The sequence below is a fragment of the Passer montanus genome, unplaced genomic scaffold (assembly GCF_014805655.1).
Source record: "Passer montanus isolate IOZ18808 unplaced genomic scaffold, ASM1480565v1 scaffold140, whole genome shotgun sequence".
Taxonomy (NCBI): Eukaryota; Metazoa; Chordata; class Aves; order Passeriformes; family Passeridae; genus Passer; species Passer montanus.
In genome coordinates, this window is record NW_024360942.1 from 553740 (window position 1) to 565781 (window position 12042).

General features: G+C 58.8%; 1 protein-coding gene across 2 annotated transcripts; it reads left to right on the forward strand.

The window, feature by feature from the left end:
* The first annotated feature begins 1413 nt into the window (after nucleotides 1-1413).
* ARRDC2 (arrestin domain containing 2) lies at nucleotides 1414-11528 on the forward strand. 2 transcript variants are annotated; one of them, XM_039700364.1, is made up of 8 exons: nucleotides 1414-1820; nucleotides 8240-8306; nucleotides 8397-8544; nucleotides 8884-8986; nucleotides 9233-9489; nucleotides 9602-9761; nucleotides 10002-10153; nucleotides 10239-11528. In XM_039700364.1, the coding sequence occupies exons 1-8, from the start codon at nucleotides 1565-1567 to the stop codon at nucleotides 10290-10292; spliced, it is 1197 nt and encodes a 398-aa protein (XP_039556298.1). In that variant the 5' UTR covers nucleotides 1414-1564; the 3' UTR covers nucleotides 10293-11528. The 2 variants fall into 2 exon arrangements, with proteins under 2 accessions (XP_039556298.1, XP_039556297.1); XM_039700363.1 differs by lacking the exon at nucleotides 1414-1820 and adding an exon at nucleotides 6958-7406.
* The last annotated feature ends 514 nt before the right edge of the window (nucleotides 11529-12042 follow it).

A 12042-nucleotide genomic window follows, 5' to 3' on the forward strand; every position in this document is an offset into this window, starting at 1 on the left:
ACTCTGAGCTGCCTACACGGCGTGGGATCTCAGAGCCGTCCCTGTGCTCTGCTCTTGGCCCGGCTGTGTGTTGTCACAGGGAACATCTCTTTCTCAGATTGAATGAGGACACAAGGAGGTGTTGTGACAGCAAGAATAAACACTAGGAGATTAGCCCAAAGGCGTGGGTGACACATCCCTCAGCATGGCAGGAGCCATGGTGCCTCTGGGGTGGAAGGGAGCAGTTGGGGTAGGGGGAGGCACAGAAAAAGGGCAGGAGATCAAACAGGGCGAGAGGCAGCACCAGGGCTGCGTGGGGGATGGGATATTCCCTTATTTTCTGTTTGGATTTTGGTGTCAAGGCCTGCAACCAAAGGTCAGTGAACAGTAGGGCAGCGAGGCAGCTCTGGCCAGTTGTGATGAGCGGGCTGTTTTCCTGGAGGTGAGCCCTGTGTTTTTGTTGAGCTGGTCGCTCACATGGGCTTCCTGACTGCTGAGCTTGCACTAACTCTGTTTGGGATCTAGGTGTGTTCCAGAGGGATCGCCAGCCCCTTCTCTTAGGGTTTGTTGAGCGAGCAGGGTGGCACAGCTGCCACTTGAGAAGCTCTTCTCAGCCTTTTCATGCACATGGCTTTGATTCCTCGGGACCCTCTGAGCACGGGGCCAGTGAAGTTTCACAACTGCTTCACTCTGTGTGTGAGCAGTGCCCGGGCCCACGAGCCTCGTGCTTCCCTTTATGGATTTGACTCTTTATTTTTCAGGAATGAGACAATCTCTGCTCCACACGTGCTTCAAAGGAGCCGTGCACTCACATCTTCCAAGTGCACACAGGCACTCCCATCAGTCCCTCATGCCAGCACGTTGTCAAACACCTCAGTTGCAACAATTGGTGGAGTAACAGGGACTTGCATCTGCTCCAGGTCTGCCCCATTCCTTTGATGTGACCCTGAGGTGGCACTGCCACCTGTGCTGCTGCAGGAACAGCCACGGAGATAAGTGCTGGAATCACCCTTGGAGGCACCAGCTGGCTGGGAGAGCTGTTGCTGGGAGTCCCTGTGATTATTCACATTCTTTTTCACGTGGATTTTAGTGCAACTTCAGACACGGAAAGCAAAGCTGGTTTTTGGAGCGAGGCCCTCTGCTTTCTGAGCTCCTCTCCCATTCCAGCAGTGCCCCAGGAATGCCTGAAGCGGGCAGGCCAAAGAGGCTTTCTTGGATTGCCCGCTGTGTGGGATCTGCCAGCACGTGTGTCACCCCTCCCTGCCAGCGCTGCCACCAGCACGTCCCGGTGTCACGTCGCCAGTGTCTGTGACTCAGAGATAAGATGGAGGCACGTTTTTTTCTCAGTTTAAAAACACGTCCCTCGTCACTACAGGACAACGTCACGCACACGAGCCCAGCGCTGAAGCCTCGCTGCAAAACAGGGGCTCAGCCCAACCCCCGGGAAGGCCTGCAGGGTGGGGCCAGCCGGGAACCGCGATAAACTCAGGAATTTTGGTGCAGCCTTTGCTCTTCCTCCCTTCCCTGGAAAGCTGCGGGCAGGCACCATCCTCCTGGAGCTGCGTGGGCAGCGTGGGCAGCGGCCATGCAGCCGCCGGGGCGGGTGCGGAGGCTGGCGGTGAGGCTGGAGGACGGCCCGGCCCATGGCGGTGGGCAGCTGCTGCACGGGCGGGTGCAGCTGGAGCTGCGCGGGGCGCTGCGCGTGCGGGCGCTGGAGGTGTGTGCCCGCGGCCTGGCCACCGTGCACTGGCTGGAGAGCCACAGCATCGGCCTCAACATCGTCTACCGGGACTACACAGCCTGCCAGACCTTCCTGCACCGCCGCCGGCAGCTCATCTCCGGTAAGGCCGCGGCGCGGGGTGGGTGGCTGAGCCAGGGCGTGGGGTTGGGATCTCCTTGGGTGGGTCTGTGTGCCAGGGGATGGAATGGAACCCTCTTGGGTGAGTATGTGTGCCAGGGTGTGGGATTGGGACCCAATTGCATGGGTCTGTATGCCAAGGCATGGGACTGGAACTGCCTTGGGTGGGTCTGTGTGCCAGGGCACAGGATTGCAACCCCATTGCATGGGTCTGTATGCCAAGGCATGGGACTGGAACTGCCTTGGGTGGGTCTGTGTGGCAGGGCACAGGATTGCAACCCTCTTGGATGGGTCTGTATGCCAAGGCATGGGACCAGGACCCCATTGGATGGGTCTGTGTGCCAGGACATGGGACTGGAACGGCTCTTGGATGGGTCTGTGTGCCAGGGCGTTGGGTTGGGACCCTCTTGGATGGGTCTGTGTGCCAGGACATGGGGTTGGAACTGCCTTGGATGAGTCTGTGTGCCAGGCTGTGGGGTTAGAACACTCTTAGGTGAGTCTGTGTACCAGGACATGGGTTTGGGACCCTCTTGGATGGGTCTGTGTGCCAGGGTGTGGGGTTGGGATCTCCTTGGATGGGTCTGTGTGCCAGGCTGTGGGGTTAGAACCCCCTTAGGTGAGGCTGTGTGCCAGGACATGGGTTTGCAACCCTCTTGGATGTGTCTCTGTGTGCCAAGGCATGGGACTGGAACTGCCTTGGGTGGGTCTGTGTGCCAGGGTGTTGGTTTGGGACTCCTCAGGCTGCAGGTGTCCCTTCAGAGGAACCTCTGCCCTGTGGGTGTTGCTGACCCACTCAGGGCTCTTTGCCCTTCTCCTCACCTTGGCCAAGGGTTTCTCTCTCTGCTGCTGGTTTCCAGGAGGCTGCTGGCAAAGCCAGGGCTGGTGAGCATCAGGGATTTGTGGCTTTTGTTGTGTTTGCACAGGGAAGAGCAAACACGAGTGTCTGTTCACAAGTGTGGAAAGAGCACTTAGTGCTTCAGCCAGTGTTTGTTTTTGGGTCCCCGATGCTGGGACCGCGTGCCCAGCTGGCACGTTGCTTGGATCTGCTGCAAGAGGACAAGCCACTTGCATGCCACAAGCCATTCTTTGTGTGCTGGGGATGAAACGATCCAGAGCTGAGGGATGTGGGATGTCTCAACCGTCCATCCACTCATTAACTCTGGCTTTTCTTAGGAACATGCATGTCTTTTATCCTCCCCTCCAATAACAGTGGCACAGCCATTCCTCTGTTGCTTTTCCTCCTCCTTTCCCTGTTTCTCATGGCCTTGTGGCCTGGTTGCCCTGCCCTGGAGGTAGCTGTAGGAATTAGGCTGAGGGCATTTCAATATGTCAGTGGCCCAGACAGTGGTGCCAGCCCAATTTGGCAAATGTAGATGTTACAGGAATAAACTGGAGGGATGGAAAGAGGACCTGAGCTGGCTTCCTGGAGGTGTTCCTGTCTCTGGACTGTACTGGGAAGGTAATTCTCTCTATTTCTGGACAACCGTGCCCTGCCATCTGCTCCAAACACCTGCACTGCTCTGTTGTTTCTGTCTTTTGGCAGCAGCTCTTCCATGCTGTGCCTAAGGATGTCCCCTTGGCAGCTGCACCTCTACAAAGTGTCCAAATTACAATTAAGGCCTTGCCCTGAAGTGAAGGTCCTGAGCACTTGGTCATGCAGTACTTGGTCCGTGTCCCGTTAGCTCTGAGGTGACAGGGTGAGTTTTATCCCCCCCTATCCCTGCAGGGAACGTCTGTAGGGAAGCCACAAGCTGCTGCCAGCACCTTTGGATTCTGCTGCTGGGATTGTGTGCTCCAGGGGCCCTTGGAGCCAGCTGGAATTGCAGGAGCTGCTCGGCCTCACAGGCACCCTGCACACCTGCAGCTCAGAGCTGATGGCTCCTGCCCTCCCTGACTGCACAGGGACTGCCTGGGGGGCACAGAGCCTCACCAGAACCTGCATTTTATTGTCTCTGGCTGTACACAGTTTCCTTTTCTGCCTTGTGAGAGGGACACGTGTGATCACCGGGGCGTTTTACGGGAATGAACAGCAGAGAGGGGCTGTCCTGCAGCCAAAATAACTTCCTTTGGATCCTGCTGTCCCCAACAGCAGCGTGAGGGCCTTCCTGATGTCAGCTGGTGAGAAACGTGCCACCATCCGACAGCCAGTCCCTGTGACTGCTCCTTTCTTGCTGCTTCTCCACGAGATCAGCTGTGGCTGCGTGGTGTTTAAAAAATGCAGGTTTTGTCATGGTAACAAGGCAGTGCAGAGGAGGGAAGCCGGGCACAGATAAGCGCCCTCCCTTCTGCTCTCCCCTCAGCTGAGTTTATCTGCAGTTTCCTGGCAGGGTGGTGAGTGCGGGCACTGGGGTGCTGCGCTGAGAGACAAGAAAAAAGTGTGCAAGAAGGATGCTCAGGCAGGGCCTTTAAACGTGTGTTGTGTAATCATCTGAGAGAGGGAGCAGGGGAGAGGAAAAGACAGGGGGTTAATGGGCAAAGGAGAGCCCTGGACTCTTCTGCGTGAGATGATGGGAGGATAGGAAACATAAATAATTGTTGTGCAGTGATCTTTTCTCTCCGAGGATCCTGCAGCACTTCCCAAAGGTGTATTTCCTGCCCTGGTGAGAGGCAAACATCCAGAAGCCATTTTATTTCATGGAGACATCCAGGAGAGTTATGGCATCAGAGCTCTCCTTCCTTTGTGGGGTGACCCCACCTTGTCCATACACAGCAGTCCCGAATCTGGCAGGGATGGGGCTGGTTCCTCAGCCTGGGAGCACGTGCTTGTGCCAGGCTCTGCGTTGTCCCATCTCACCCCCATCCTGCTGCCTTACCCATTTACCTGCTGCATTCCCTTCTCTCCGGAGCCTCGTGTGACTCCGGGCTCGGTGGGGAGAAGCCACCAGGTCGCAGCAGCAGGCCAGGCAAGGTGCAGCCCCCCATGAGCCGGGCAGGGTGTCAGCTCCTGCTGGGAGCAGCTCCAGCCTGGCCAGACTCTAGATGGGGCTGAAGAGTTGGAGATGGTGCCCTGAGTCCTGTGCCCGGCCTGGCTGGGCTTGCCTTGGGCACCTGAAAGGAAAACCCTTGGCTGTGCTCCCCACCTGGGGATCGCAGGAGAGAGGAGAGACCCTCTCTGGGTGTGGGGGTCCCAGAGGGGTCAGGGAGGGGCTGTGCTCCCTCCCCATGAGGGACAGCCGAGGGCACTGGGTGCACTGCCACGGGAGGGAGGTTTGGGTTGGTTTGGTTTGGTTTGGTTGGGTTTGGTTTGCAGGGATCCGAATCCCGTGGGCGAGGGCTGAGTCACAGCCCAGGGGTGTGTGCCGGGAGGAGGAGGAGGAGCGGGATGCCAAGCAAAGAGAGGGGCCCAGCCAAGGCTCCAGCCCCTCTCAAGAGCCTCCCCACCTCTAATGTCACTGCAGGGACACCAGGCGCCTTCCCAGAGCCGGTGTCACCAGTCAGCTCGTGCTGTGACGTGCCTTCCTTCCTCCCTTCCCTCTCCCTCGGAGCTTTTGCTATGATTCATGTTTGCCCGTGGCAGCAAATGGCCGTGCACATAAAACAAACCACAGCCCCCTTCCCCTGGGGAGGGAGACACACAATTCCAGTCCGGCCTTGGAAACAGCTAAAGCAGTGCCAGGCTTCAGCCCAGCTCATTTTTTAAAAGTGGCTGTGATCAGCCGAGTTCAGCACAGCAGGTCCTGCCCGGCATGGCTGGGAGCAACTCAAAAATCCCCAAAACTCAGGCAGCCAAATGCTGAGTAACGTTTTTAGTGCCTGTTCTGTCTTATCCCCTGCCCTGCCGGGGGTGCAGGGCTCTGGTGCTCGGCAAACATGACAGCCATCACCAAAGTGGAAGTTTCTAAGGCTTATTAACCCTTTTGGAGGGCACAGATTCCTCTCTCCTCCCTTTTACAACACCTCAGGGCACTGCTGGTGGTGATGTCCCTGCTGGGAATCACCAGTTCCCAGTTTCCACACTTTCACCCCGGCTGAGCAACCGGCATGGAGCGAGTCCCTGAGCTGCTCCTGCCCGTGCAGGTGGGATTTATCACTCAGTTTGGGACACCAGTCCCAGCAGGATCTGGTGGAAAACTGGCGCTCGCCTGGTTAACAGGCGCAGGGAAGAGGATTGCTCACCCTGGTTGCACAAGCTGAACTCCAGCCAGTTCTCGATTTCTCAGAACTGAGTGAAGTGATGTCCCAGGCATCCCCGCGTGTCAGGAGCCCAGATCCAGCTGTGGCCGGTTCCGAGCCCTGGGAACGGCTCTTGGGGAGGGAAGGATGTGGGTCGGTGTGGGGTGCGGCCCTCAGAGGGCTCTGGCCTGGGGGCACTGGAAGGAGTGAGGAATCCCCCGGCCCTGTGACCCTGGGAATGGGGATTCTGGACAAAGATGGGCTGGGATGTCAGGATTGGAGCTGCAGGAGGAGTTTGAGGGGCAAGGATGTGGATTTTGGGGGCAAGGACGGGGATTTTTGGGGGTCAAGGATAAAAGCTGGTGAGCGAGCTTGAGGGGCACGGATGGGAGCTGCAAAGGAGATTTGGGCACAAGGATGGAGGTGGAGGGGGCTTGGAGGAAATCTGGGGGACAAGGATGGAAATTAGAGGGGGGCTTGGAGGTCAAGGTTGGGGATTTTGGTGGGCAAGGACGGGGATCTTGAGAGGCAAGGACGGGGATTTTGAGAGGCAAGGTTAGGAGCTAGAAGGGAGTTTGAGAGGCAAGGTTAGGAGCTAGAAGGGAGTTTGAGAGGCAAGGATGGGAGCTAGAAGGGAGTTTGAGAGACAAGGATGGGAGCTGGAAGGAGATTTTGAGGGTCAAGAACAGCAGCTGGAAGGGAGTTTTGGGGGGCAAGGATGGAGTTGGAGGGGAAAATTTTGGGGGGCAAGGATGGAGTTGGAAAGGAAATTTATGGGGCAAGTACAGAAGCTAGGGACGAGCTTGGCGCCAAGGATGGGAGCTGCAGGGAGTCTTGGGGGGCACTGAACGGGCCGGCAGCAGACAGGGAGCATCCCCCCGAGCCTGGCAGTGCTCCCCCGGCGATGGCTCGGTGCGGCACCGGGATAAATCAGGGAGCCCGGCTGGGACCGGCACGGCACGGCACGGCACGGTCCAACCCCCCCGCGGAGCTCCCCGTGCCGAGGGGCCGATCCGCACATGCTCCCTGCCTTGTTTTGCAGAGCCCGGCGGGGCCGGCCCGGCCCGGCCCGTCCCGCCCCGCCGGGGCCGCCCCCGGCCGCGCCGGCCGCTTAAAGCCGGGCTCAGCCGAGCCGAGCCGGGTTGAGCCGCATCGCGCCGGTCGGGGCTGAGCAGCGCCATGATTTTCGATCGCCTCAAACGCTTCTGCATCGTGCTGGAGGGCGCGGAGCGGGACGGCCCGGCCGCCTTCAGCCCCGGGCAGGCGGTGTCGGGCCGCGTGGTGCTGGAGCTGGCGGCGGCCGCGCGGCTCGGGGCGCTGCGGCTGCGGGCCATGGGCGCCGCCCGCGTCCACTGGACCGAGTCCCGCAGCGCCGGCTCCAGCACCGCCTACACGCAGAGCTACAGCGACCAGGTGGAGTTTCTGAGCCACCGCGACACGCTGATGGCACCGCCAGGTACGGCACCCCCCGCGCCGGGGGCACCCCGGGGTGCGGCGCCCACCGGTCGGGTGGGGGTACCGGGCACCCCAAGGGCTGAAACAGCGCGGTGTGGGGCAGCCTGGGCTGCTGGGTGCTCCAGACACCCCAGCGGGCTGAAATCGGGGTGCCTGGGGCCACCGGCACCCCAAAGCTGCAGGGGTGTGGGTGCCGGGGACAGCCTGGCTGCTGGGTGTGTGACACGCCAACAAGCTGAAATTTAGGTGCCTTAGGGACTGAGAGCTCTGGAAATGGGCTGTGGAGGTCCCTGCAGACACTTCACCCCGAAATCTTGGGGTGTACATTTGGATGCTGCTGCTGGGCAGGGCTCCTCGGCTGGGGACAATACTCCTCCTTTTCTCCAAGCTGTTCATGGCAGGGAAGCAGCGTTGGAAAAGTGGAGGTTCAGGAGCTTGTTTTGAGCAGCAGGATTGGCCTAAATGAACCCTTCAGCCCTGGGCTGCAAACTCTTGAGGGGCATGGGGGCTTGGCTGGCCACTCTCCCTCCATCTGGGCATCTTGGGCTCTCACTCCAGAGCTGTGGGGTGAGGTGGCTGCAGGGTGAAGCAGAGCCCACCTGGGGAAGCTGCCCAGCTCTCTGAGGAGGTGCCCCTGGGCCGTGCCCGTCTGCAGACGCCTGGAATGCAGACAGTGCCCAGCTCTTGTGTCACAGCTGCTGCAGCTCAGCCCTGGCAGAAGCTCTGCTGTGCCCTCGTGCTGCTCCTTGCTGGGTGCTGCACACCTCTGTGACCTGCCTGGGGAGGAAGTTCTGTAGGAGGGAGCTAATCCTCCTCGATCTGTTTTGCCCACAGACAATGGTGAGGCCACTGTCCTGCAGGCAGGAAAGCACGAGTTCCCCTTCACCTTCCAGCTGCCCGAGTAAGTTGGCATTTTTGGGGGGAGAGGGCATCTTGAAAATGAGTTTTTTTGAGCAAAACCCTTCTAAAACTGTTTGTTGCTTGTGCCCAGGACCCTGGCCACCTCCTTTGAGGGGAAGCACGGCAGCGTGCGCTACTGGGTGAAGGCCAAGCTGCACAGACCCTGGTCAACAGTGAAGAAAGCAAAGAAGGAGTTCACTGTGATTGAACCCATCGACATAAACACCCCTGCACTGCTGGTGAGCTCCCCCTGCTCCACCCCGGGGCTCTGACATCCAAAACTTACCTAAGAAGCCCACGGGGAAGGTGTCTGCCTCCCCTTCAGCACTACAAGGCAGGCCTGGTTTCCAGAGGGAATCTTTCCCCCCTGTAACTTGTGCCCTCCAGCATTACCTGGGCTGGGCAGAGGTCAGCTATGCCTCCTTGGTTTTGGAAACTTTAATGCATTGCAACAGCTTCTTGCATCAGATACCTGAGAAGTTGCTGATGCTCCCTGGCAGGTTCTTGGTGCCAGGGAGGTGATTGCTGTGAGTTTCATCCTTAGTTACTAAATAGCCTAAATATTTCCCTCTCTCCAGGCTCCCCAGGCAGGTGCTAAGGAGAAACTTGCTCGTGCCTGGTACTGCAACCGTGGCCAAGTGTCTGTGACTGCCAAGATTGACCGAAAAGGCTACACCCCAGGTGAGACCATGTGCTGGGACCCTTGACCCTCAGAGAGCCCAGAGGAGGGGGTTTGGGTCACTGTGAGCTGGCAGGAAATCAGAGAGCTTTAGTGTGTGCATCCTTGGGATGCTCCTCCTGGGTGAACCCATCCCTGCCCTGTCAGACAGCGTGGCCAACCCTCTGTGGGCCTGTGCAGCAATTCCTCGAGGCAGGACTGGGCTCTGCCTCCCCTCCTCCAACGTGTGTGTGTGTCTGTTTTGGCAGGTGAGGTCATCCCCATCTTTGCCGAGATCGACAACTGCACGAGCCGCGCCGTGGTGCCCAAGGCTGCCATCATCCAGACCCAGACCTTCATCGCCCGGGGCACCAAGAAGCAGAAGAAGTCCGTGGTGACCAGCATCACTGGGGACCCCATTCCAGCCGGGAAGAGGGAGGTGTGGCACGGCCGGGCGCTGAAGATCCCGCCCGTGGGGCCGTCCATCCTGCAGTGCCGCATCATCCAGGTGGAATACTCCCTGAAGGTGAGGGGAGCTGCAGGAATCCCCTCCTGCCCAGCTCAGGGGAGATACCTGCCCCTCCAGATTGGGAAAACACCACCAAGCTGAGCTTCCCTGCTGCTCCCTGTCTCGGCAGGTTTGTGTGGATATTCCTGGGACGTCCAAGCTGCTCCTTGAGCTGCCTCTTGTCATCGGGACCATCCCGCTGCATCCCTTCGGGAGCCGCACCTCCAGCGTCAGCAGCCAGTACAGCGTCAACCTGGACTGGCTCAGCACCATCCCGGAGCAGCTGGAGGGTGAGCATCTCCTCCCTGGGATAAACCCTCTGATCAGGAGAGTGAGACACAAAGTTCCCTACTGGGCCAGCTTTGCTGGTTTTTAACGTAATTTTTTGGTTGTGGTGCTGAATCTCCTGGGTTCGTTCCTCGGGGAACTGAGAGGCTTTGGGAAGTAGTGGGTTTGAAGCTCGTTTACCTGTGTGTCCCCCATTTATGGAGAGTGTTTGGTATTCCCTGATGGTTCTCCTTTCTCTCCAGCCCCCCCTGAGTACTCAGCAGTCGTGTCCAGCCCAGAGGCCGAGCAGAGCCTGGCTCCTCCGTGCCGCAGCGAGCTCGGGGACATCCTGGAGGGTCCCTTCTTCGCCTACATCCAGGAATTCCGCTTCCGACCACCTCCGCTCTACTCCGAGGTGATTCATCCCTCTGGGCTGGGGGGCTGCTGGAGGCTGGCACGTGCCACTGCTGAGGTTTTTGACTCTGGCCTTGGCTCTGCAGGTGGATCCAAACCCCATGGCAGACAGCATCCGCCCGCGCTGCATGACCTGCTGAGAGAGGGCTGCGTGTGGCAGCGTGACGATCCCTGGGGATGGCAGCTTGCACCCTCACAGCACTGGGGTCTGGAAACGGGCACGTGACACCCCGACCCTGCTCACAGCTCTGGGCCACTCCTGTCGTGACTGTCCCCGGGCCCAGAGCCAGCGCGGGTAGGAGAACACGAGGGGCTGGCGGTGCGGAGCCAGGCAGGACACGCAGGGCTCGGAACTGCCCCGGGATTTTGGGGTTAGAACAGGGAATTTGAGCCCAGATTGCTCTCCTCTTGCCTGCAGTGCCGTGCTCTGAAAACTTCTGTCAGCTCCTGGTGTGGAAAACAGGAGCTTGGAGGCTTTCTCAGGATTATGGGAGAATGTTTGTTTGGATGGTGCTCAGGGCTGGGCCCCGGGGCGATGCAGGTGCAGCCCTTTGCCTGTGGCTCACCAGGACTGCAGCTCCCCAAGGCAGTGAAAAGTCCTTTTCTGGCTGGATGAAGTAGAGGGCTCAGCCACCGCTGATACTCTTTGCCACAAGCCTGTGGGTACCTGTGGGGGGAATGGTTTGAGCCACTTAACCAAACTCTAAAGGCCTCCAAGGGCTGGTACAAGGACTTGGGGGATGAATTTATGATCTGTGGCAGTATTTTGGTGCCACTTACTAAGAACAGGAAAGCTGAGAGTGTCAGCACCTACCCTGCACAGTGTGCTGTTGCCTCCTCCAAGATGGGGCTGAAACCAACCCTCCAACTGTGGTACCAGCCCTGGGGCCTGGAGCTGTGGCTGGTGGCCAAAGAAGAGAGAGGGAAGCCCAGTGTAAGGCTGGTGGCAGCCACAGGTGCTGATGGAGATGTGGAGTTGGGATGGATCCTTCAGGGCTGGGAGTCCTTGAGGCTGTGCCCACAGAGGGATCAGGGCCCTGGTGGGGTGAGGACACAGCAGCAACCTAGCTCACTGGGTGGGCACCAGCATGGGAAGGGTGAGCTGGATGTTGTGGTCAGGAGCCAGGAGCTGACCCTGCTCACTGCAGGAGGACCTGAGCAGAGTTTGGGGGCTGAGGACTTTTGCATTCCCTCACTGAGACAATCCCTGGCCGTGCACAACCAATGCCAGCGTGCCTTGGGCTCTGTGCTGGGGTTGCTCAGATGAGTCTTTTCTATCTGTGAACACTTTTGTAATGACCACTCTTTGTCTCTACTCTTTTTGTACTACTTTTTGGTGGGGAGTTTTTTTGTCTGAAATAAATTCTTTAAACCAAGCTGTTGCCTGGATCGTGTTCTGTTCCTCTTTCTGCTTCCCGTTGTCTGGAGCCAGGCTGTGGCTGTTGGGATTTGGGAGTGCTCCCTGCCCTCTCTTCACTGTCCTGCAGGCACCCAGCTCCACCTGTGCCCAGTCCTGCACTGGGATTAACTGGGTCACTCAGCCAGCACTGCTCCCCACAGGTTTGGTCCCTTGAGCCTCCAGCTCCTCCACATCTGGGCAGTTTTGGCCCTTTTTCCCTTACCTGGGATGCAGAGCTGTGAGCAAACCTGTTGTATTTTTCCACACTTGCTTCCTGTTTATGTCCAGGCTCCGGGAGGACAGACACATTCTCCTCCATCCTGGAAGCCTGGCAGGGACCCAGCAGGTCCAGCTGGGAGCTGGGACACTCCTGCCTTGGCTCAGCCAGTCCCGAGGAGGGTTGGGATCAGCCCCATGCTGTGCTGGCTGGGAGCTGCTGCCGTGTGGGAAGAGCAGGGAGGCTCCTTCACCTGCTGCCCTGGGCTGGAATT